The 27078-nt window shown below is 40.7% G+C and overlaps 1 protein-coding gene across 1 annotated transcript in view; it reads left to right on the top strand.

Annotated features, from left to right (window-relative positions):
- LOC129096239 (endonuclease V-like) overlaps positions 1–26646 on the top strand; it is a 54385-nt gene extending 27739 nt beyond the window's left edge. The window contains exons 8-9 of the mRNA XM_054604960.1: positions 1877–1939; positions 26375–26646. Of these exons, the coding sequence (XP_054460935.1) occupies positions 1877–1933 (57 nt within the window). The 3' untranslated portion in view covers positions 1934–1939; positions 26375–26646. The remainder of the gene's footprint in view (positions 1–1876; positions 1940–26374) is intronic.
- Positions 26647–27078: the final 432 nt, after the last annotated feature.

The raw sequence follows: 27078 nt of genomic DNA, 5'->3' as shown, positions 1-27078 counted from the left end.
GTGTGTGTAACTTCTGTTTGATGCTGTTTGGAAAAAGACAGCTCAAATTGCCCAAAATGATCAAACTTGGCCTTATTTTCTTTCTAGCTTCTAGTACGACAATTAAAAGGAGCTTAGTGTCTCCTTCCTGCTCATATATTTGATTTGATTTATTTATTAATCTATCAAACACACCAGTCTAAGGGATAACATGTTTACCTGACAATACTCATTTCTAACATGGTCCCAGGATGTTAAAAGATAGATGTAAAATGTGTAACATAAAATTTATGAATTAATACATAATTCTGGTCCCTCTTATTTTTGTTAGTTTCATATTGAATAACAGACTTTATCTCAGTACGTCACCAGTATACAAAAAAAGCCTTTGGCTACAGAATATGCTCACGGCACAATAAAGAAGAGAGCGATGCTTTTGCATCTTTTTCCGTGACACGTTGCAGGTGCATCTGTAAACTGCTTCTGGCGGTTGAAAAGTTTTGTCACTATACTAAAAATATGACTGTGATATGATACCTGCCTTAAGTATCAGGAGTGAATTATTGTACCATAGTGTTTTCATACATTTTAATATCCAACTCGGACTGGAGAGACTCTTATTTAGATCAGCTACATGTTCACATCTCTCCACCTTCACATTTCACACTGCTGCTTATAATAGGTCAAATCCTTGCAGAGATAAGTATGAGCAGTACTTTGAACATTTTGGTGGAGTTACCTCTCAGTGAAATGCTCTGAGTGAATTTGATTGCAGTGATGCAGTGTATAGTTCTATAATTTTAACAGAAAGAGAAAAGCTGTAATGTGAAGCTACTGCCGTTGACAAGCTGTAATAAAGAGTTTGTTGTCTTGGTTCAGAGGACGGAGCCTCTGTGTTACTATTGTATTACAAGATACAAGATATGTTTGATAGAAAAACGCGCTCACTATGCCTGCAGCGAGGGGAAGCAGTGCTACAGCGCATTGCAATACTTTCCTAGTACGGGTATGCTGTGCACTACAATACCATTCCATGGTGCAAAACTTACCCTGAAGTACAATGACCTTTTCTCTTTTTTTTTTAACATGAAAAACCTTTGCGTCGGATGTTTGTGGTGGGCATAGAGAAAGCAGGTCCTCCAACAATGTGTTTAACAGAGAAGAGGCCTATTAAGCCATATTGGCACTTTGCTTCTGTGTTCAATGAAGATTTCAGTTAAATTAAAAATATTGCCAATTGCTATATAAGTCCTTAGCAAACTCATCTTTGTATATACCTTGTATATATTTATGTATATATATGTATATACTGTATATATATATATGTGTGTCAATGCTGTGTGTGTTTGTGATCCCGACAAAATAGTATGCACTGTGGCCTGTTATAACTACAATAAGCCACTGATTGAGCTTCATGTCTTCATAGCACAAGTTTGGGTATGTTATGAACTATTGTTTGAAGAGGGTAACCAACAGCAACACTTTTATAATAAATAGAGCCCAAAAGGAGATCACAGAAAGAGTTCTCGGATGTTGGGACTTGAGTACAGGCGCTGTAACATCCTAATGATTTTAGAAGGCAATGCTGCCTCAGTAAAATCTGTGCAAACAGCCCACTGTGTCTCACAGTGATTTACGTTGTTTGTCAGATTTGGCAGCAAACAGAAGAGCTCAGTTTGTTCTGTGTAAAGTCAGCATCAAGGCACTTAATTTTACTTTTAAATGTGTTCAGTGTGTATGTGCGTTCCTTCTCGCCTCTGATCGCAGCATAAAACTGTTTCTGACAACTTGCTAAATGTGGAACATCTCCCTCTCCTTTTTCTTTTTTTTCTGTCTCCCTCTCTCTCACTTTCTTTCTTTTGCTCCCTCCATCCTTATCCTAACTCTTCTTTCACAGGCCGACTGTCGCTCCAGAGAATACCTTCGCACACACTTCCCAGGTGCAGATACATGAAATGCGGTAAGTGACGAAATACACCTTACACGTGTGGGTTCTCACACTTCGATGTACACACTCACACAAACACAAATAACTTGTAAAAGTGGTACCTTGGCACATGGTGAGAGAGGAGTGATTTACACAGGCTTTAAATAGGCTTTAACGCCACAGCAAGTGACTCATCGAGGCATTTCCCCAAATCCTAAAGTAATGCCTGATTTGTTAGTACAAAGCCTTATCATTCTCATCTAATTTGCTGGAAAGATCAAAAAGTTTAAATCAAACCAGTGAAATTAAACTCATGCATAACAAAAACTGTGTAGCGTACACAGCACAGGTCCTAATCACTCTCATCTAATTTGCTGTTAAAATTAAACAAATTTACTGTAGTGGAGGATAAACACTCTGGTATCTTCAGAAAACTGAAGACTGTTTCAGGATTTGCCATAAAATGAATTGTCTCTAATTGCCTTCTTGCTGTCTTATTTGCTTGATCATAGTAGTCGCAGAGAAAGATAAAGAAGTTGAAATCAAAGGTAAAATTAAATTACATAACACATACATAACAAACACTGTGTAGCCTACACAGCACCGGTCCTAATCTCTGTCAGGAAATCATTTTAAAGCTTTGTCACCTATCAGAAGGAAGGTCAGAGGTCAGCAAGTGAGCAGCGGTCCTGTAGCTGGTTGGGATTCATTTTGTTGCTCAAAGGTGTGAGTTTTGACCCAGAGTCCCTGTTTGAATGTGATGGTACACACCTCCATACTGCTGAAGCAGAAGGGTAAGTTTAGGAGGTGAGCCAAGGACGCCTGAGGTTAAGCAGAGACACACAGGCAGAAAGAGAGAGAGATGGAAGGTGAGGTGAGAAAAAGCCTTTGATCCTGTGATTCTCATCTTAAATAACAGGCTGCGCTTCTCACTTCGACCCTACCTTCCTCATTACAGATCAAAGCTGCGGACTGTTTCACACTCAGATGCTACGAAAAACTCAATCATCAATCATCAAACTCCGATGCGAAGTATTTTCAAACATGCACAGAATTGTACGTTCAGAACCGAAGTGCAGCAGCTCACGCTCACAGTTTTGTTCACAGTTGCTCACACGCAGGCTCACGAGGGTGTGTGTGCACTCTCATCCCTCAACGTACCCCACTGGGAAACATAATGGGATGTCCGTGTTGATCCACTCGGAAGCTCCCTGACGGGGTGAATCCTCTGAGCGCGCTCCGCTCTTTGATCAGCCTCTCTACAAAGAGACTGAGACAGGGAGAGCGGCTTTGTGCTGAGTAGGCAGAGCTGTAGCAGGTTCCTCTAGGCCTTAACCCAGCTTTAGCCTTTCACTCCCTTAACAGGCTGCAGGCACAGTTGATAGGACACACTATACTTTGAACCTTGATCCGGGCTACCAAACATTTCTGGCATTTGATCCCTAAAGTTATGTCATAACAGGACCATGTCACCAAGACAGAACATTTGGTGCGTACATGACTATTTAGGTACGTTTGATTGTTAGCAAGATATTCCAAAAACAATTTAGGATTTTTACTGAAATTCAGCAGAAATAAAGGCCATGGGCCCAAGAAGATCTCTATAGTTTTTGTTGCAGGTTGCACCAACATGTAGTCCTTTACAAAGTGTGTAATGTTTTGACTTGTACCTCCTGAAATTTGAAGTATAGAAGCAAAATTGTTATTTTCTGAGATTATTTTAAGACAGGGGTACCAAACACGAATTACCTTTGAGCCATGCAGATGCGGACAAAAAGAAAACGTAATAGCCCGAAAATCTCCCATTGGACCAAAAGCCCATTTTTCTGACTGGCCGTTATCCTAAAAACAAAAAAAAATATTGTTCTAAAGGCCCATTGCTCCTAAAATACCTCCCTATATCTCCCTGCAACAAACACAAGCAAATAGCTAATTATTATGCAGAATGATGTTATTAGACCATCCTGAATTTCTTTTAAGGGTTAGAAAAGCCTTAAGGACTTTTTGCCAGACAGGGTCTATTTTAACTCCAAATCATGATCTTTTTCCTAAAACTAACCAAATCATTTTACTGCCTAAACCGAAGGATATTTCCTACCATACTGTAGTAGTGTACATATTATAGTAGTGACCATGCTGTAGTAGTGATCATGCTGCAGTAGTGACCATGCTGTAGTAGTGACCATGCTGTAGTAGTGACCATGCTGCAGTAGTGACCATGCTGTAGTAGTGACCATGCTGTAGTAGTGACCATGCTGTAGTAGTGACCATGCTGTAGTAGTGATCATGCTGTAGTAGTGACCATGCTGTAGTAGTGATCATGCTGTAGTAGTGACCATGCTGTAGTAGTGACCATGCTGTAGTAGTGATCATGCTGTAGTAGTGACCATGCTGTAGTAGTGATCATGCTGTAGTAGTGATCATGCTGCATTAGTGACCATGCTGTAGTAGTGATCATGCTGTAGTAGTGACCATGCTGTAGTAGTGACCATGCTGTAGTAGTGATCATGCTGTAGTAGTGATCATGCTGTAGTAGTGATCATGCTGTATTAGTGATCATGCTGTATTAGTGACCATGCTGTAGTAGTGATCATGCTGTATTAGTGACCATGCTGTAGTAGTGACCATGCTGTAGTAGTGATCATGCTGTAGTAGTGATCATGCTGCATTAGTGACCATGCTGTAGTAGTGATCATGCTGCAGTAGTGACCATGCTGTAGTAGTGACCATGCTGTAGTAGTAGTGATCATGCTGCATTAGTGACCATGCTGTAGTAGTGACCATGCTGTATTAGTGATCATGCTGTATTAGTGATCATGCTGCATTAGTGATCATGCTGTAGTAGTGACCATGCTGTAGTAGTGACCATGCTGTAGTAGTGATCATGCTGTATTAGTGATCATGCTGTAGTAGTGATCATGCTGTATTAGTGATCATGCTGTAGTAGTGACCATGCTGTATTAGTGATCATGCTGTATTAGTGATCATGCTGCAGTAGTGACCATGCTGTAGTAGTGATCATGCTGTAGTAGTGACCATGCTGCAGTAGTGACCATGCTGTAGTAAAGGCTTAACTAAACTTAGGCTAAAACCTGAGCTTGGATATCCTCAAGGGCCCCCCACTTTTTTTTACAACATGTTGCTAACACAGGTTACTAGCTCTTTCTGATTGAATCAGTCTTTACAGTATAGCACCAAGCTCTACTGTAACTGGCTGAAATCTATTCACCTTCGGATAGTGTCAGGGAGCGAGCTTCTCAACAGTGGACTGTGGGTTGTGTCCCTGGGTGGCAGAGAAAGAGAAATAGAGTTTCTGTCTCTGTCAAAGAGAGGAGAGAAACATGAAAGACGGAGCAGCAGGAGAGGAGATGAAGAGATCTGAACAGAGGAGGGAAACAACAGGGGTGCTGAGGGAGGGGAAGAGCAAGAGTGTGGAGAAATCAATGCCTGTAAAATAAAAGAGTCAAGGCAAGAGGATACAAACTTCTCAGTGGTTCGAGTGACGGAGTGATATGCTGCTTGCTTCTGGATTTAACTTTTTATATTGCTATTGATTGCTTTTATTGCTGTACGGCCTTGTGGGTTTACAGATACATAAACTGCAGAAGACAATACTTAAACTAGTCAGAGTTCTTCTGCGTGGCGGATTGCTTCTACCACTTCAGGTTCACATCATATTTACAGAGGCCATAATGCATTTATTTTCTATGACACTCACTCTGCTTCTGCTTTGACCTTGACTCCCAACTTGTCTAAGAGTTGGAACTATGAAATTGGGAAACTTTTTCTTTGATACCATTTTTCCCCAGTATTCGTACTTCAGTGTTGTACTGTTTTGTGTAATATTTTATAGTTAGTCACTTGTGACTATGTGAATGGTGTCGGCCTTGTGATTGACTGTCCCTACTGCCTTTAAAGGAACCGGCTAGCGATAATGGTTGGATATATTTTCAACAAAAGAAAAGAAAATGAAGTGGAAAATGTCATGGTAAACTGTGTCCAGAGGTGCAAGAGGTGACCTTAGCTTACAGTCACTCTCCCGTTCAAAATACTGTGTTTTTTTTAGCAAAACATGTGGGCAGCACAATAAAGTCTTTATTTCTAGAACAGAAGTCCAAGTCAATATACAGTTAAAATGTACACAAATTACAATGTACACAAATTATGAAATGATAAGAAAATGGATATCACTTTTTGAATGCTGCTTTTATTTTATTGTATGGCATTATAATGAGACAAGAAGCATAGGAAGAGGGGGCTGATGATATGTAACAAAGATCCCAACTGGAATTATACAAGGAACGAGGTGGTATGTGTCTTAACCCCTTCACTACCAGAACAACCCCAAATACGATCACTTTAACTATTGCTTTTATTATATGTTAGACGGATTTGACCACCATTGTCACATAGTCCCAAACTATCAATAATTCACCGGGAGACTCTTCAGCTTCAACTGTGGGAAATTGTTTCAATTAACTTCATGCTGTTATACAAACATTACTGCCCTTTACAAAACATTTGTAAAATGTCATGGAAAAATTGCAGAGGCGATAGGCACAAGGTTGCAGCGATGAGCTCTGTTGGGAGCCGACGCTCTCATTAAAAAGGTATAGCGATACAAGGACACAGATTGTTGCTCTTCAGCCCTGTATTAACTGGAGGACTGAGGTCCAGAGGCTGTGAATTTTCATGTCCCTGCTCAGTGGCTCTAAATTTACTTTAATGTATCTCACTGGCTGTGTGCCTGACACTTTTTAAACATCATCACCAATCTCATCCTCCTTAAGGGTAATTCAGATTGACCCGTTGAGGCTTTTTTATTTTTTATATACCAATTGGCCCACCGAGGATGAAGCTATGTGTGCACATGTGTTTTTCTCAGAGGTCACTTCACTTTTGACTTTGGATGGCTTGTTCTGTCAAGAATAAAACCAATGTCCCCAGTTTGGAAAAAACACACGCGGACAAATTTGTAATTCGTATTTTTCAGTGCAGTTTTCATACAGTTTTTCTTTGATTTTGGACAAAGACGCTTGTATTTTGTGCTTTTTATGTGTTATCTCAGACATCCATAAAGCTTGAGTAAAAATGTTGACATTTTTTATCTTACTGTTAATTAGTGCTCAAAAATGGAGTTCTTTGATAAAGTAAATGCTTAAAGTAGTTTAGAAGTAGCACAGAGAAGAGCAGCAACACCCCAGAGAATTAAGCAACGATTAGTTTTTTTGAGTATGAATTCAACTTTTCATATTGATTTCAAAATGTACATAGTCTTGCCTTAAGGTTAGAATTGATCTGTTATTGTTAAATAATAAATATAAGTCAACCCAGTATTTCAAAGTTTACTACACCATTTTGTGTGTCTGCATGTGTGCGTGCCCTTGGCCCAGGCGCTCGGCCCAGACTGACCCAGTATGTGGAGCAAACCGTTCTGACGCGTTCAAATATCCCTTTTTCATGTTCACCAGTGAGGGTAAAATGGAGCGTAAGATTTACAGGCCATTTGCTGGGGGGCGATCAGTGATTTAAGCGTTTTACCAGACTATTGTGGTGAAGAGGCAATAGAGCCGGAGCTCATAATTTACCAGTCCGTCTACTTTCAGCCTCGGACATATGGTCATGAACTTTGGGTAGTGACCGAAACAATGAGATCGCGAATACAAGCATCCAAAATGAGCTTCCTTCGTAGGGTGGCTGGGCTCAGCCTTAGAGATAGAATGAAGAGCTCAGACATCCAGAGCTCGGAGTAGAGCCGCTGCTCCTTCGCTACGAAAGTGGTAATTTGAGGTGTTTTGGGCATCTGATAAGGATGCCTCCTGGACGCCTCCCTTAAAAAGTTTAGCCTTCTTAAGTACTTAGTTTGGTTTTACGACCCGCAACTTTACTGTTTTGATTATGTCTCATCTTTCTTATCAACCCTGTTTCCAGCAGCAGCAGGCAGCTAACGTGTCAGCTGAAACTGATTTATGAGGCCAAACGTTTGTGTTATGTGAAGCTTTTGGTGGCAAAAACACTGATTCATGCTGCTTTGAAATTATTTTTTTAAGAGAACAGTTCTGCCATTGAAGCTTGTTCTGTGGAAGTCAATTTGCGTGTGTTCAATTAAAAAACATAGAAAGTTATTTTATTCTGGCAATATCATATCAACCAGTTTTCTATACTGCATTCTCAAAATGACAACACTGCAGCCAGGCAGCACAGCTTGTCGTTAGAATAGCCCTTTCCTTTTTCTTTAGACCTGCAGAGCCTTATGTCAAATGCATTTTATCACATATTGTTTGAGCAACATGTGCAATGTTTTTTTTAAAATAATTTCATAGCTGTTTGCTGTGCTGTTTCCTCCACAGTTTTCTTGTTATCGTTCTGTCTGCATGTGGATGAACACGATACAAAAAATGCTCCTTGTTTTATTTTATCTCGAAATCAAAGCTTGAACTACGATGAAGCTATTTTTCTCCACTTAAGAATCCTCCCAGGTGTTTCATCTGTTGTTCTCTTGATTCCTATTCTTATTTGTCCTTGTTTTACCTTCTTCACTTATTGTTTCCCCGTAGTTTCACTGGCTCAGCTTCATCAAACACGTCTGTGCTTTGTATATATTCAGCCCTCTCTAATCTGTTCTGTGTGGCTCCTCCCTTATCTGGCAGCAAGATAAAACCATTGGCAGATAATGCTTTTTGTTGAGATATTAACAGATGGAGTCATCAGTAATTTTGAACTAGTGTAGGACAACTTTCAGCCAAGAGGATTTATATTTTTTATTAATCAGCTCTCTGGGATTTTTTTTTAGTATCCATGTTTTTTGTCCTTTTTTTGCTGCTTTTTTATCACTTGCTTTCATGCGTCTTTCCCACCATGTGCTCCTCCCAGTGGAGAGAGCTTCACAGTGTGCCTCAGGCAGCTGCAGGCATCGAGCGGTGGGCCGGCATAGTACAGTTACTGTGTGTGTGTGTGTGTGTGTGTGTGTGTGTGTGTGTGTGTGTGTGTGTGTGTGTGTGTGTGTGTGTGTGTGTGTGTGTGTGTGTGTGTGTGTGTGTGTGTGTGTGTGTGTGTGTGTGTGTGTGTGTGTGTGTGTAGATATCTGTGTGTAATTGTGTGTGTGTGTGTGTGTGTGTGTGTGTGTGTGTGTGTGTGTGTGTGTGTGTGTGTGATATCTGTGTGTAATTGTGTGTGTGTGTGTGTGTGTGTGTCTGTGTGTGTGTGTGTGTGTGTGTGTGTGTGTGTGTGTGTGTGTGTGTGTGTGTGCTGATAAAGGGGGTTGAGAGCACAGGTGATAGGGAGGGAGATGCATCAAGTGATGATTTGAAAGATAAAGGGTTAGGGGGAGTGTCAACAAGGCATCATCGGACTGTGAAAGAGTTTCATTCCCTGTATGGGAATTCTGTCATCCGTTTCCACGCCAACAAAGATACAAATTACACAGGAAAAAGCAAAAAAGGAAAAAGCGTGTGCTGCAAGAGCAAACCCCTTTAAGACTGACTCCCTGGGATGAGAGGGGTAGGAGGAAGGAGATGGGTGATGATGTGGAGGGAGTAGCTGCGGGAGAAAAGCCGATGCTTGATGTGGAAGTGGAAGCCTGCAGATACAGGAAAGACCCTTCCCTCTCCCCTCCCCATCTCTGTTTCCCTCTTCATCTATCCTCCCTACTGGCTGTCTGAGGCAGCGGAGGAGAAACCGCATCCATTTCATCATACCCGGCCTCACGCAAACCCTCAGTGTCGTGTTTTGCGCGGCCTCGCCTCCCTCTGCCAGAACGCCGCTCAAGTGTTGATAAATTGCCACCAACTGCCTCATTTTTCACCAGCACCGCCTGGTCGTCAAACACATACGCACTGACACAAAATTCCCGTGCACTCCTCAGCGATAACAAGAACAATCGCTGAGCCGCGGGAATGAGAGATAGGAAGACAGAGGGAAAGGAAACTGGGTGGATGAATAAGTGGGTGGGGAGTGGGCAGATGTAGAAAACAAGAGGCGGAAAACATTGCTTCATTTAGTTTTTGACAGACAGGTAGAATCAGTTTGCCAATAACAAAATCAATGTGCTCTAAAGAATGATAGGTCATCAGTTTTATTTCAGTTGAATAAAGTTAAAACTAATTTTCAGTTCACTGGCTTTACTGACAGATACTTATTCCTTCAAGACGTTTCCAGTAAACCTAAAGGAGTGATGCTGAGACTCAGGTATAAGAAGGTGGAAAGCAAAAGTGTTAAAATACAAATTCATTTAAAAAATCCCTTTAGCTGCTCATAGGCAGCCACCAGCACCTCGTCACAATGAAGCCGTCATTTCCAGCAGCCTTGAATGTAAATCACACCGTTAGGCAGCTGTGAGGCGGGGGTTGAGTCACACCAAAAATTGATGCAGCATTCAGAAAAATCCCATTCAAATATTTTATGCCCATTTTGAATTATTGCATAAGAAAAGCAGTATGGAAACAGTCAATTTGATTTAAAAAATGCCTTAATAAGTAAAAAAGGTTTCACCCTAACCTTAGGTTGTTTTTGCCTTTGTTAAAAAGAGTTGATGCGCTTAATGGATTATGGGAATGCCTCGCCGAATCGGTTGTTTATCAAACATATCTCTTGGAAATGGCTTTTTCACCTATTCAGGTAATATAAGGTGATGAAGAAATGGCAGTAAAAATGGTCAGGAATGTTGATTTACGCACCAATTCTCTCTTCTCACTATTTATAGAGAAGGCCTATTGTAAGTCGGGTTGCAATGGTTTGTCATATTTAAAAATGGGTCCCCAGAAACACTGGATCAGTTTAGTTTCTGGTTCAGAACCTCAATTTCTTCTACTCTGCTGGAATATTACAGCCATGCAAGCCTATAGTGCTAACTTCTGACCCAGTTTATTCACTCCAAACCAGTTGATGGAAACCATAAACTGTATAATATATTATATAAATCTTTATTATGAACTCAGATGGTCCACTCACATCCAACATACACACACACATATGACACATTAGAATACATATTACACATATTACATACATATATTGACATGGTCTCCGTGAGATCGACCATAGGTTTCTTAAGAGCCATTGTGAAGCTCAAAGTGGGAGGCTCTGGCTGATGCCATCTTGTCTTGACAATGAAACAGGACTAGTGACATCACTACAGCAGGAGAAGGGTCTGGAGATGAATCAAAGCTGTAGAAAGACACATGGACGAGTTAATCAATAGAGTGTTCACTTCGTCTGTTTCTCTTTGCTCCCATCACGCGTTGACCTTTTCCTCATGACTATTTTACCTTCTGGTATATGATGTCAGTGAGGGGTAGTCATGCTTGGCCTGGAGCTTTATGTACTGATGAAACACTCTTACTATTCATTGAGTGGAAAAATCTTGATTGTATGTTTGTAAGAAAAAGATGGATTATTATATTGCATTAACATGATTTACTTCAGCCATATTCAGCTTTTGCTCCTGGCTTCCCAAAAGGACAATAGCTTCAGAGCCAATGATCTACAGAGTATGTTTTTTTAAATAAGAAACCCCAGAAATTTGAGAGAAACAAGCTGTCATATTGCTAAATAGTTATTAAACACCATGCGGCAGTGGAGAAATTGGCATTTAAAAAAACAGATGTAGTTATGGATGGCCATAGCAGTTAATGGTCTCACTGCTTCTGCTCACTGTTCTGTAGACAAAGCAAGAAAGTCATGCAGTGAATGGTGAAGTACGTGGTATTTACTGTTTTGGTTTTGTTTGTAACCGTGGTTTTGTTCGAATTGGGTATCGTTAATTGTGGAATTTCATTGGTGTTGGTATCTTCTATTTTCTGTGTTTTGTGTTTCTGTTCACTCTTAAACTGACAAAATGTGTCCCTTGTGACAGTGTTGTGTCTCCACCGTTGTCAGCAGTGTCTTGTTCTGTTGTGGCATCCTGACATGTGTGATTGATAGATGACTGGGCCGACGCCGCCTGGCACTTGAGTTATAACGACAAGTGAGCTGCTGCGATACCAGACAAATGGCCTTGTTTATCTCCAATAGAAGCCCTGGCACAAAGCAAACCCACTTAAACCATCGCTCTTGTGTGTCCTTCCCACTGCACACGAGTTGAACAGGTGTCTTTCCATCAACAAACTTGAACTTCTTACATGCCCTCGCTATAAACCAGAAAATCAATGGGGCCTTTTTTTCTGAGAGGCTTCTGAAGACAAATCAATTGAGGCCGATCTATTGCAATAAGGACGCGTCATCCTTGGACGATGCAAAGGAGATGCTGCGAACATCGGTTATTAGATTTTTCTGCAGGAACAGAGGCTCAGCATTCAGGGCCAGGGCTTTTGTTTTCATTGAGTGGCTGTTATGTGAAGTCCACCCGGTGCTTAGTAAACTCCATCGTCGCTGCCAGTGGGCCACTGCACTCATGCTTGTGAGGTGCTTTAGTCAGCAGCGATGCTCGGCTTCGTCAGGAGTGGGATTAACGCTCTCAGAAGCCTTTCCCAGTGGCTGGAGGGTTGAGCCATTAATGAGATTCCCACCTGCTTCGTTATGTAATGTTGGACTATGTGTAAAGCTTGGCCAGATGTCAATTGTATTCATGATCAGAGTGTTAAATTCATTTTATATAGGAACTGATAGAATGTGTGGTGTAACAAAAGGTACACAGTCCATTTGTCCATTTGATGAGTCTAAAGCCTCAACACACTAGTCCAGAGCAGGATGTCTCCATTGCTGGACTAACCTGCTGTGGGGCCCTTGAGCGAAAATGATCTGTCGGGCCCCACAACCTTTTTCAGCAAGCCCATCGGCAGAAAATAGTCAAATATCATCGTAATTCAAAATGTTACAAACAGGATTCTGTGAGAATATGGTGGCTGGACCTTTGACCCTCTATGGGGTTCTTGTGGTAGAAAATAAATAAAAAATTGTATATTTTAAAGTCAAATGCATTAATCTGGTGCATTCTGGAAGCAAAATGAAGAGGCTAGGTCTATGAAGCACTTTCTAGCCCTAGTGGTATATAACTAAGTACATTTAGGGTACTCAAATATTGTTGTTAAGAACAATTTTGAGGTACTTCTACTAAAGTTTTTCCATCTCATGTTACTTTATAATTCTAGTGCGCTACATCTCAGAGGGAAATATTTTACTTGTAACTTCACTACATTTATTTGACAATATTATCTACTAGATAGGCTACTTTGCAGATTCATATTCTTAATACAAAATATAAATCAACTAATTAACTATGAAGTATTAGTCAGAAATATATAATTATTAAGTATAAAGTAGTTAAAATAGCTCCACCTTTACCAGCTGCAACAATAAAGTGATGCATCAATAATTAAAAGTAACATTTCGAAAGCAGTATTTTTTTACTTTCAACAGTATTGTTAAACGTCAGTAGCCTATAACTTTTATTGAAATAAAAGATCAGAGTATTTCATCCAACATTGTGCTCTAGTAAACAATTTAATCATAAACAAATTGGTTATCTAAATGTGAATGGTGATGTTGTGGCAAAAAAGTTACACACACATGTTTAGACTGGTCAGGTGAGCTGCTGATATCTCGACAGACCCCTGATGCACTGGGGACAGTCCTCCGGGATCAGGGGATCTCTTCCTTCCCAGCAGGGAGAGAAGGCACAGTAAGTCCAGGGCCTCGAGAAGCAGCGGAGGGTGCTGCAAAGCTGTAGCGGTCAGAGCCCCCCTTAGCGAGCTGCCACAGTCTCTGTAATTATTGGGAAACACTATACTGGGAAGCGTTGTACATTGTGTACAGTATTCCTATGATGAAATATTGCATGACTCCAGGTTTGTCGTATCATAATTTGATTGAACACAAAGTAATTCAACAATGTATCACATTTAAGCACAAAACAGAAATAGTGTCGTGTTAAAGGGATAAAGTAGGACCCACCTGAAGGCCTTTATCATGGTGGTTGATATTGAGCCTCAGTGGTGCGTTTCCCAAGCAAAGTTCCAATTACCTTGGACCGGTTGCTACACAATGAACCTGTGGCTTCTGGGGGTCTGGGGCATCCAGGGCAGTTGCCCACTTTGCCTGATTGTTAGTCCAGCCTTGAAGATCCCCACAGCTACAGGCAACATTGTGATTGAATCTGGTGTAATTGGCTCCCACCTTTCTCATGATTTTGGTTACCTCAAACACGGTTTCAGATAAACTTAAACTTAAAAATGAACTAGTGGTTTTTATTTCATCCCAAAATGAATTGTGGTGTGTATGAACATTGAGGTCCAAAGGCACTGTTAGAAAGAGTTTTTGATGATATGGTATACTGGATAATCTTCCACCCACTGCTTTTGTGTTTCCAGTTCACATATTCAGAAACCATGTTCCATTAAGATAGCTCAGGACTCCTCAAAGCCCTGTTTCTGCTTTTGCTCCATAAGAAGTAATCAGCTTCTCTTTTAAACTCACAGGCTGCAATGTTGTCTTGAGATTGCGTAAAATAATAACTGGAAAGATGATTTGTTTAACTTCATGGGTATGTTTGTGTGAGTACCTATTTGAGGCTGATGCTGATGAATACTAATAATACTACAGAGAGTTTTACATAGACATCTGTCCAGAGCACTTCAGGGCACCTTAACACAGTGAAGTGAGCCAAGCATCACTCTCTGAATGAAGATCACTTTGTCTATTCCTCTGGATTTCATGTCTGTCTCTCAATCTGGTAGAGGTTGGCTCAACTAGTCAAGTAGTTGAGTGCTAAAATCACTTGTCTGCACTGTGGTCCCTGCTTGAGTTTAATATAATTTGGGTTGATTTATATCAACCAGATTTATGAATATACATTTATAACAATCCTCTGTGCATGATATGGCCTTATTTATCAGTATTATAAAAATTGATTGAAAATGGATCACTGTTTGATCTATGACAAAGCATGATTCAAGTAATTTCAATCAGATTTTATTTGTGCAGCCGATTATCACAAATCACAAATTTACCTTAGTGGGCTTTACAATCTTTACATGAGACATTCTGTGTTCTTATGGCCACAATTACGTTTTTACTACAGTGAAATATTGTATATTAGAGCTATGCTGACTTGCCTACTGCTTTGAAACCTCACAATTAGTCAAACATGTCTGTTACAAAACCCCCCACTGAAGCTAGCTGTCTGTCTAGGTATTTTTCTAGCCGTCTTTGTGTCTCTCTAGCTATCATCTACATATGTTTCTAACCCAGTTAAGTCCAGTTAAAGCAGTCCTCAATAATTTGACTAAAACATAGCTTAATCATGTCATATCATTTAGAAAACCGCAGATGACTATTTAATATCCAGGAACTCACATTATAGACACTACTACTGACCCTCCCTGTAACAATTTGGACACAATCTAAAGAATTCACCACACGGTCCAGCCATACACTAGCTTTCAACCTAGTCATTGCATTTCTGGAAATGTGAGTGTTTCAGCAACCTGAGGGGAGTTTACATATCAAAAATATATGTGCAAACACATAGCCGTTATTTTATAGGCTTATTCCAAGATTCTTAGGCAAAAAAAGGAGTTTGGTATTTTACTGTGACTATTTGGTGAGAAAGCTTTTTAAACAGCACTTAGACCTTTGTGTTTGTAAGTATAATATACATAGTCAAGGGAAGGGATAATGAATGTATTTGGAATCTGGTCAGAATTTTCCGAGGGCAGTTGTGCATTTGACTCATGACCTCCGTATGACCTGGCATACTATCTGCCTAGCTATTTCGCAATCTGCAGTTGCTTTTCTTCTATTCTGGCGACCTAACTTATCTGTCATTTCTATCCAAAGACACACCCACGCATTTTATTTTCCTCTCTCCCTCCTCCTACTGCACATACAGTACAGCACATTTATGGCCACAAACACTCATGCAAATAATGGATGCAGCTCACAGCAGGTTCAAGCCCTGGAATAATCACATGCTGATGTGCAGCATCAGCCTCTCATCTCCCCCCTCCATCAGCAGCTCCAGTGTCGTTATGCCCCTCATACGTGTGCTCATTCACTCACCTTTAACTCGCTGTATGTATGTGTGCGCTTACGGGTATGTTTCTTTTCTTTTTTTATATACGCTGCTCACTCATTACTGAAGGAAAACCAGCAACTCCTACTCACAAACACCTCCCCTCACTAACTCACATCATTACTCACTGCAAAGACCCTACGGCCTCTGGGCTCTTTCACCGCAGCCCTCCGTAAAGCCTCGTCTCTCAGGCCATTCATAAGCATTAATGTGCATATTGGTGCGGAGTAGATTGACATGAGTGGCGCAGGCTTGTATCGCCTGCGTGTTTCCCGAAGATACTACATCCAATCCATGCATCACACCCACTACAGCTCATTTGCATCGGAGCGATACGGTGTTTTACTACGGGCGAGGCAACAGTGTGATTTGTTGGCGAGATGAGCAGTGAATCAGTGATGTTGATATTTGACTTCAAACTCAAATGTCACACAAATGTGTTTATTTTTTTCCTCAGTGTATGGAAACATGTGCTATGTTCATACATTTATGAATGACACCCTGACATAATGCTTCGTAGTTATAGAGCCTATTACATACTGTACACGGTGGTAAATCTTGGCTGCTGAGAAGGCAGCGGTGCAGATTGTTAGGTGCAGAGATTGAACTATTCGTTATGTCAATTCTCTTCACTGACGGGGTTTAACAAAGGGACCCTACATCATGCACCTCCCCCTCCTCATCCCACCCTTCGGTGTTGAGTCTCAGCTGCCTTTAAAGCCTCTTTAATGTCAGGCAGCTTCAAACGTCCTTTCTTTCTCTTTCTGTCTTTTTAACCCGATCTGCCTTTCTCTCGTTCTGAACATCTTTTTATTCTTTCCTCATTTTCCTCTCTTCCTCCACGTTTGTTCACTCCTTCTGTCATCACACCTTGCTCTTTTTTTGTTCACCTGGACCTACCTCCCTCCCTCCTTTTCTCATCACCCCCCCGTCCCGGCCGTCTTCCTAACTCCACCTCCCCTCCATCACCTTCTCACTCTGGTGCACAGCCGTGAATCGTACAGCACTGACACAATCAGAATTCAGTATGAGGGGGGCATCTTTTCAAAGCAATGTGGAGCAGAAACCAGGGAGAGACGGGCAGACGACGGGCAACAGGGACTCAACTTCTCACTGTTCACTGCTTTTGTCCTGCTCAGAATTCCTGATTAGTCAGGATGCTGTAGGTGTTGTCAAAGGGGCAGTGCAGTGAGAGTGGCTGCATCTCAAGTTACAGAAGCAGTATTTAAAGAAATCCACCTGATAATATTTGTTTAATGGGCAGTATATGGTGTCATCCTCTTCCAAATGAACTTATGACATATTACATAAGAATGTGTCGTTGTCCAAACCATCACAATAGCAGACTGCTTCTTTTCGCTTCCACTGGTTGAAGGGAATGCATTATTAGATAATGCTAACATAATTTCTCTTGGGTGAAAGCCAGTGGGCTTCAGCAGGCAAGCTGTTAACGTTAACACTGCCAAAAAAAACTCTGCTGCTGCTTTGTGTCAGTGTGAAATATTATACAATCTCTTAAGGACAGACCTCCCCACTGTGTAATGTATATATTTACTACTATTGCCACTACTAGTACTATGGCTGCTGCTGCTTCTGTTACTATTACAGCTACCCCCACTATTGCCACTATTGCTATCACAAGTACTACTAAATCTACTGCAACTACAGTATAATTACTGCCTCTGACAGTCTACCTCACTCAGTCCTGGTTCTCCCGTGCCTGCCTTCCCTCCAGCGAGCCTAGCAGTACGGCCCGAGCCTCCAGCAGCGTGGTGTCGGTGTCAGAGCTGCTTTAACTACGTTATAAATTGTCTGATAACCAAAATGCGTATTTTATTAGCAGATCATATACATTTTATATGAAATTTGTGTACCTAATACAGTGATTTAGTTGTACTTTATTACTTGAGTAGATGTACTTACATCTACTGCTTCCCCTAGTATTACTGCTCCTATGAGTGTCTGTCATAAATATTAGGATAAAGTGTCTGCTCCTATAAAATGTGCTGTGGATGTCATGTTAAATCATGATGGCACGAGTTCTTAAAAACTCCCCCTCTGATCTTGACTTGCGGCTTGTCACCACACTGAAGATGTTGCCCATAAATTTTGGTGTTCCTGGGTTTTTTTCCCTCCAGAAGTAGACTTGCGTAGGTAGTGAGTTTCTCCTGGGGACCGGCTCGATGACAGGTGTCTCTGTCCCTGTCACCCTGCCATGTACTCAGCAGTCAGGTCACTGCTAACGTCACACAGCGTAAGTTGGGGAGCCGATGCTGCATCTGATGTACTCGTAAATTCTGTTTCATTAAGGTTGACGTCTCAGTGGTCCCTAACTTTAATTTGCATGCGTAGTTGACCCAAAGATGTGACAAATCAAGAGCATTTCCTATTCTTACTCTTCATACATTCATGATTTAGCCTAATATTTTGTTTAATGTATTTTGGGGGAAAGTAAGACTACTACTGTTATAAAAACTGATGAAAAACTATGAAAAGGTGAATGTGAATGTGAGACCAAAAGAGCTGCCTGCAATTTCATGAGATTCTGTTTCATCAGACCGCTCTCAGATGAAGATGATAGAACATAGATGGCAGAAGGAACTCACTGTGAGTTAGGTTAACTAAACTCATTTGGTTAGTTGAAGGTTGAATAAAAATAAGGGTGAACTTTTATGAACTCGCAAAGGTTTCGGATTTGTTTGAAATGAAAAGACCTTCAAGCCAAACCCAAGTGTGTGCATATTTTTTAAAGATTTATATGAATCCACCAATCAGACACATAAAATGCAGAGATGCAGATCTGCACACTGCACTGGTTGCACTTTGACCCTCACTGTGAATCCAAGCAAGATGCCACTTAATATTCTGACGTGCAGCAGAGCCACGGTTTATTTTACACATTTATTATGTTTGTTCCATTTAGTTGAAAATAGTAATTCTGTTTGTATGAAATTCACAAGAGGAGTCAGAATACAACAATAATAATAAAGGTGATTGATATTGAACATTGGAAATTTTAGGTTAAGTTTAGAGCTCCAATCCCCAGAAATCAAAATTGGTTATTTACTCACTTTATATGAGGCACATTGAAACATGTGCGTCTTTATTTTGGGCTTAATGATAATTATTTAAAGCAACAGCATTCGGGAAATACACAAATATATTCAGTTTCAGACCCAGAGTTAGATTAGAAGATTGATTCCACTTAGTGCCCCTCAACTTGTGGTACCAACGCATGAGGCACGAGGCCACCAGCATTCAACTTTAGGCAGTTCAGACTAGTTCTATTTCTACGATATAGTTAATAATACATGCAATCTAATGTATGATAATGTCAAGTTTATTATGTGAGTAGCCAGCAAAACATTTGAAGTTTCTATGCTGTATCTCTATCTGAAAAATCGGTGTAAATTTCAGATTCTTAAAAGTATTATATTTATTTTTACAGACATCTGTCCACTGTGGCAGTATCTCTGTGTAAATAAAATGATGTGGAGTCGACATTATCGCCTTTACTTGAACAGTAAGATATCATCCTTGAAAAGATTATTAAAGTGCTTATTAAGCAAATTGCAAGGTACGCTTTTGGTTTTTTCCTTCACCTTTTAGTTGTACACAAAACTCTGTGAATCCAGGAAACCTCATCTGCGTCAGTGAAAACAGCTCTGCACCTCTGGTCTGCTGACAATGTCTGAATAAGATCCTTGTCCTCTCTCTGCACCGCTGCATCGCGTGTGTGGATTCAGCGGCGGACACACACACACCACCAAGGACCATAAAGGCTAGCCTTCGCATGGCACATCAGGGCCCCTTTCCCCGCTCTCACACACAGTGACACCATCCACCATGATTCATCTCTCTGGCAGTATGAAGTGTAAAGCAGATTATTACCAGTGAAGGGCTCAGCCCCCCTGAAGATCTACTGCTCTCCCGTCTGCCCTGCAGAGGAAATGGGAAAATATTGCTAATGTTTACAGCCCCGTGAGCGTGTGTGGGTTCATGTTATGTGCACTAGTAATGCCTGAAGCCTGATCAGCATGGCTAAGCAGGTCCCAGACTTGTTTACCATCTAGAAATGTGCTGACTTCCTGGGTTTTGTGTGCAAATGTTTCTTTATGCATGCATTCGCAGAAGTACCTGTGTGTGTTTATGTGACCATGGGTGTGTCATCATGTGTAAATTTAGTTTTGCACATCAATAAATCCAGACGCCAGCTTGTACAGTATGTTGCACAGTGTTTCTTTGTGTTTCATCCTTCTGTTTGTCGGCCTCACATTTGCTATTCAGACCGAAATAGGACTGAGGCCCATTTGAAATGACCAAACAAAGAGCAGCCAAATGATTTTGTCATAATCAGTAACTGTGCTCAGTGAGAGGGAGGCTGACAAATATGCTAATCTGAATGAAAGCCTATTTGCACATATCATGTAAATTATCCTGTAGGTCACTCTCATTATTTCTTAATGAGTTGTAGAGAATGGGCATTTAAATCAAGACTGCACTAAGTTAAAAAATTAGCATAAAGATTTTGCAGAAGTATCCGGTGCAGAACAGTCGTTATGATTGTAGTTTATGTATGCAGGTGGTGCAAGGAGGTATGTGCATAAATATTTCTCATTTGTCTTCTTTCTGAGCGCTTTATGCCAAAACAGGATTTGCATAGATTCTTACAAATTACATCTGATGTGTAAGACACTGTCACCATCTCACGAAATCTTACTGATTATAAAAATTGATATAACATCCCCGTATTAGCACCTTAGGGAGATTTGAGTTGAATTGTGTAATTGGAAAGGACCATTGTTTTAAAGCTTTACAACAAAGTAACCACATATTAAAAGAAGAAAAAAAAACATACTTCCATAGTCACTGTAACTGCTTATTTTCAAGGTAGCTGACATTGGGAGAGAGGCGGGGCTCGTCCTGGACAGGTTGCCCGTCAATAATATGTCTGACACGTAGAAACAGACAACCTTTGGCGCCAGGTAAACAACAAACATCAGCAAACGACATGCTCATAATGACAATCTTTTATTTATGAAAAGTAACATTACTAATTGGCAGCTATTGGTGTCTGCCCTCACCATACCTGGCTTGTTAGCATAGCTTGTTGTAACGTTACCAAAAGACATTCTAAGGAGTTTGCTGTTCTTTTTTCTTGTTTTCGCTAGCCAAATTAGTTGAGCTGAGCTGCTTCGCTCGCTGTTACATGTCCATGTTGTCTGACGGACAGTTAGACTGTGGCAGGCCGATGAAAGCAGAGCTGACCTTGGCTGTCCAGCGCAGACACACGGGTCAGAGAGGTTAGCAGAGATGATGGTGCACCTGGCTGCTGAAGGTCCAAGGTCAACCCTTTCTTCACTTTCTCTGCTTACACAAGCCTCCAGAACTGCTTAATGAAAGTTAGCTCTAATGTTTCTGTGTATTTGAGCTGCTGCAACACCCGAATTTCCCCCATGGGGATCAATAAAAGGAATATAATCCTCCGAATGTCTGAAATATCTTGGAAAGGTTTAACGGTACCCTTTAATATGACATCTTTTAATTTGCAAAAAAAGGATAATCGAAGATTACAACACAAGCACCAGAGACAAAGACAATAAATATACAAGAAAACAATGCTTACTTGTACTTTTAGTGTAAATGGACTTCAACATGAGACAAGATAAAATACACACTGTTCATACAATCTAGCCTTTTGAATCTAAATCTTAAGCTAAAGCTCTTCATTAAGAGTTTCATAGAGAGGATCAAAGGGGATGGAGTCAAATAATTTAAGATGTAAAATTGCTTTTTTGGTTAAAATGTGAGACATCAGGCAGTTTATACATATCAGTGCAAGCTGCTCTTAAGTGAGATGCTGAACGCTCTCATCAGTTTTGGAAAAAGCTCTGGGAAGATGAAAAGAGATCTGCTGGGTTCATAAACTAAGAGCGTGTCTGATATGAAGTGTGGGCGAGAACATTCAGAGCTTTGGACATAAGAGCGGGGATCTTAAATTGAATTAAATACGAAAGAGTTAATAAGGATAACTCTAAATGAGCTGCAGTCCATGAGTGGTTTTAGTTGGAATATCAGTTTAGAGGGAAATGCAATCATCCAGCCTATTCATATCAGTTTTCAGTGTCAGATTAGGCGCAATAAATATTTCCTAGCAGTGATGCTGTTAAGGTGAAATCATACATTTTAAGTGACTGTGTTTCCTTTCTTTGCAACCACAACACAACAAGACTAATGACAGAATCTGAACACGGCCTGCCAAATGCCACAAAGCATTTCTTTTTCTAGCGGCTGAATCTCATAGGACTGAAAAAACTAACATTCACATACTGTATGTGTCTGTAAATACATAATCCTTGAATATATTTCTATAAATTGAAATGTTCCCTGTTTATAATTAGAGTTGCATCCCTTCAGTACCACCCTCATGTATCATCATGTCTTTATTCTAATTAGAAAAGATGCATAATAGCCTATTAGAGAAACACTCCCCAAGTCATAAGCCATCAAAGCCCCACTGTGCACTTTATAGGTTCCAAAACTTGTCATTTGTCTTTTATTAACAATAGGCATATAATAGCAAAACATGCAAAGTCAAAATGTGGACAGTGGGGATACTATACTTTTTTACTATTTCTACTATTTTACTGTAAATACTGATAATAAGTAAGAGAGACCAGATAAGAAAATAGAAATTGGAATGAGTCACATCCATTTTTTTTGCTTGTTAGTTTCAATCTGACATTAGTTGTTCTACATAATTTGCAACCTTTAATGTCTGATCAACTTAAATACAACAGTTGCAACATATTGAGTTGAAATGTAGTTCCTCTATGAAATTTACAGATCTCCAAAAAAAACACATCCTTTTTCTGTGATAAGGTCAGGTACGTATTTTACAGAGGAAGAGCAGGAAATGATGCCTTCTCTTTATTTTCCTCTTTGTTCTTCCTCCTCCTGCTTTCTGTCAGATCAAAAGCAGATCAGCGGCAGTGTCTTTATTCTTTGACAACAGGAAGTGTTTGGGGAAACAACTGCAAAAGAGCAATTCACCTCAAAACGGATTGATCACCTTTGAGAGAAGTTTTTGAGTGATTTATGCTTTTTGCCTGATGTTTCTGAAAACATTTGTGGTGCTTTAAAGGATAATTCTGGTTAAGTACAACTTTGGTCTTACTTTTATAGTTCTGGTTATTGTCCTTAATGGTTATGATAACGACGTACCTACAAATGTTATTGAGGAGACTAATTGGCGTCCAGACCTGTCATGAGTCTGACTTGTGATGAATAACAACTGGTGTAATCCCGGAGACGGTTAACTCATTTTTTCTTCTGCTCACCTGGTTTTAGGAGTTTGACAATCTCATGCCGTCCATTTCAGGCATGAGATTGTCCACAGGAGTTCATTTTGGTCATCATCTCAGCCGTGTACATGTTTCCAATAAAGCTCTGACAACATAAGTGAGTTCATAGCAGCGATGGTCAACGATATCATCCCTATGGTGACTGTACAGTCATTCCTGAACCAGAAACCAAGGGTTGATGGATCCATCGCTGCTTTGGGGTGTGTGCTGATGCTTGCAGCCCAAGACTTGTCAGATGTGTGGAGGAATACAAGGCGCCGTCCTATATAGGCTATTAACCTACTCACTCCAAGCTCGTTAAATATCAACACTTGGCCAGTTGCCCTCGTCGTTGGATATGAAGGCACCAAAGCACCTTTAGAGTCTTAATGCGACAATCCTGTTTTTTTGACCAATTCCAACTTAAATCAATCCACATTTTTATTAGCCGGTCAGAGCAATTGATGTAATTTAAAGATCGAGAAAGTCCATGTAGGATGATGTTGAGGTGGATGGTTGAGTACTGCTGCTGCCTCTTGTTATTATTTCTCATGGAGGCGATGGCCAAACCCACAAAAGACCCTGGTTACAATGAACTGGAATTATCCTTTAATCCCGGCATTAAACTACCTTCATCAACCTACTTAGTTACATTGTCATACAAGGCAACCCAAAAAGTGCTAACTGACTTGTTTCTACTAAGCTAAATACTTGTAGCAAACTATCAGCTCCCAATAAAATCCCACCAGCAGAACTAATAATACCTCTCCACAATCACCAGCCATGACATCGTGTGTCCGTATCTCATAACTAATATTAGATAGAGACACCCACTGGCTGCACAGGAGGACACAGCGGGGGCCTCATCTCCTTTCCTCTTAAACTGACCCTGAGTCAGCCTTATGTAATGTCCGCTCTCTAGCCATTACAACTCTATTATGCTGTCCTTTTATTGCCCATTCAGCACCTTGAACTGCACTGTGGCCGCCTGTTACATGATAATAGCTCGCCATCTCAATTTCCATCTGGCTCTTTTCAAAAAATGTTTATCCGTCTTTCTCACGCAATTCCTGATTCTATTTTCTCCCCCCTGCTCTGTCGCTCAGTGTCGCTCTCCTCCAGTTTACTTGCTGTTGCTGATTGCCCTGGTAATGCACTGAATATATCCTGGGTGGCTATTCAGTGCAAATTGCTTTGTGTTGTGTTGCTGTAGGGCCCAAACTAACTGGACTGGGGAGGCAGGCTGGGGCCTCCACAGTTTGGGGGAAAATAATGACGGAGGATGCTAATGGGCCTCGCTGTTAGGCTCCAGTTTTTGCTGCTACAGCACAGAAATAGCTGTGGCATGACAGTATGATGTTTTCAGTACTGCGTGGATGAAGCCCCTTGGTTGAAACTCTGCTCAGAGTTAAAATAAATCTTCTGTTCTGTCAGATCTGGATGCTTTCCTGTTATCAGAGCAGGGCTCGTGTTTATCAAGCGCCTTAGCGTAGGAAAAAAACGCCTAACTGGCCACAGATCCTCAGGTTGACGCATGTTTGGACCAGGACTAAGAGCATTTCATCAACTTTCTTAGTTAAGGAAAACACTCCTATCTTCGTCTCATATGTCAGAAGTTTCCAAGAGATGGTTTTCTATGAGAGGATGGTTGTTTTGGGAATTTTAGACAAGATGTAGATGTCTAATGCTGCCCTTGCAGAAGCCTGTGTCCTTGCAATGTTGTATTTTATTGAAACAGTGACTAAATTATCAATCAAAGTATAGTCATAAATCAAACTCTGATCAAGCTTTTGCACCCCATAAAGATAATGCGCACGCCAACTGTGCTCAGTGACAGCAGACTTTCATGTCCCCCTGGCTAGTAATGAAAGATATCTCAACTTAATTACAACAGGTAAAATATTTTTATAGGGTCTTTTATCCTGTTATTTTTTAATCAGGCTATTTCAAATAAAAGGAGGGCTATAATACTTGAGAGAAGAGGATGCATTGTAACAATATCTGGTCATATTGTTATAGTACATTTACCAAGACAAGAAACACGTTTTCCTCTCATCTAAGTTAACAAAAAGTGTACTTGAAAAAGGAATAGAGGAAGAGGAGATTTCATGTTCTTCAGGGATTAACAGAATGTGTAAAATGTGCAAGATGGAGCACCGTTATAAGAGCTGTAAATGTTGCGGTTGGATGGGGCTGATTTTACTGAAATGTTCTCATTTTAATCCACTTAATAGGCTTAAATACAATTTTAAGCCATGTGATTGGCCTTGTTTACAGTCTGCAAAGGATGTGTTTTTTAAAATCTTCTAATTATGTTTACCATTATATTTTTGCACATATAATCTTTGTAGGCTACTGTTATTATTTACTTTTACACGGAAACACAGGCTATTTTCTGCAGTACGCAGGTTTTACCACTTAATGATATTTCAAACCACAACCATCAGAGAACGACAACATGTCATCACAATGTTGCCTTCTGAGTGTTGTTCAACAGTAAAGTAAGCGTAGGTAGGATGCTTTATAAATTAAACTCAAGTTGTTCTCTGAGGTAGGAGTGTTTTTAGCCAGCATGAATCCTAGAAATTATAAATATAGACTAGAAGTCCTCACAGGTCCAAAAATGTGTGCCGAAACCACAAAAATACCTGGAACCAAACCTGACCTATTTAAAAGCTAGGACCTGGACCCATGCAGACTTAATCAGTCCTGTCTGATCACAGCTGGGTCTTCTCGGATCCTCTCATGTATTACACATAATGTAAAACAGACCCGGGACCCGCTTTTCTAAAAGCAAGCCTCGACCTGGACCAGATTCGAACCTGTACAGGTCCCACTTTGTTTCTTGGGTCCAAGGGTTTGGGAGACCCATGAAGACCTCTAATACAGACCTAAACTGGATTTTGCCTATTTCTGGTGTGTTTAACAATTTAAGCTGAAAGCATAAACTGAAGGCTAAATAAATACCATTTTCAGGTGACCATAATTTACCCTGACTTAAAAGCTTTGAAGATTTGCGTTGTCATTGTGTTTTGTCTTTGAATACTGTAGACAGTGTTATATTCATTTTCATTGCATTAAATAGTTTGTTCTTTGTCTCCTCTTCTCTTGTTTCAGGTGGCAACAGATGCAATGAAGGATCTCAAGAACTCTGAAGACCAGCAAGTACAGAAGAACACCAAAAGTCTCTTATGGAGAGAGAGAGTCTGGCGGTTTTAGTCTGGGTCAATACTAAAACAACAGGACAGATTAACTCTATCTTTTTATGCACTTGTCCCATATTCAAACTGGGTATGGGTCAGACCGGCTCTTTTTATACACTGTTCTCATTACATTTTTGGGTCACTCAGGTTTTTCACACTGGGAGCCTTGTGAATAAATCATAAATGTCCCTGGTACACCTCAGAGTTCTGGTCATCTGTGAATATCTCTTGGTCGTGTGAATTGTTCTTCATCCTAAATTATAGAGTGAGCTGTATGGGAACGGCAAACAACATAACGCACACACAGTCACCTGCCATATTGTGTCTAATGTGTCGTCACTGAGTGTCTCTCTCTTTAAGTGAGTCAGACTTGGCAGAGGGCACCGTTGGGCCAGGCCGGTCCCAGCGAGGCGACCGGAAAAGAAGGGCAGGGGGAAGAGGGCTGACTCTGCAGGGATGGTGGCCAGGAATAGAAGTTTGTCAGATGGGGCAGTATTGATCAGCAGGAGGGGTCAGAGATCAGCTGGTGGAGAACGCAGACTGGCCCCACGTCAGAGGGATGTACAGAGTGTAGGACACTCAAACATTTAGATGCAGTACAGTATGGACATATTGATG

This window comes from Anoplopoma fimbria, chromosome 9 (assembly GCF_027596085.1).
Source record: "Anoplopoma fimbria isolate UVic2021 breed Golden Eagle Sablefish chromosome 9, Afim_UVic_2022, whole genome shotgun sequence".
Taxonomy (NCBI): Eukaryota; Metazoa; Chordata; class Actinopteri; order Perciformes; family Anoplopomatidae; genus Anoplopoma; species Anoplopoma fimbria.
Note: the sequence above shows the minus strand (reverse complement) of the source record. Positions and strands in the feature narration are given on the sequence as shown.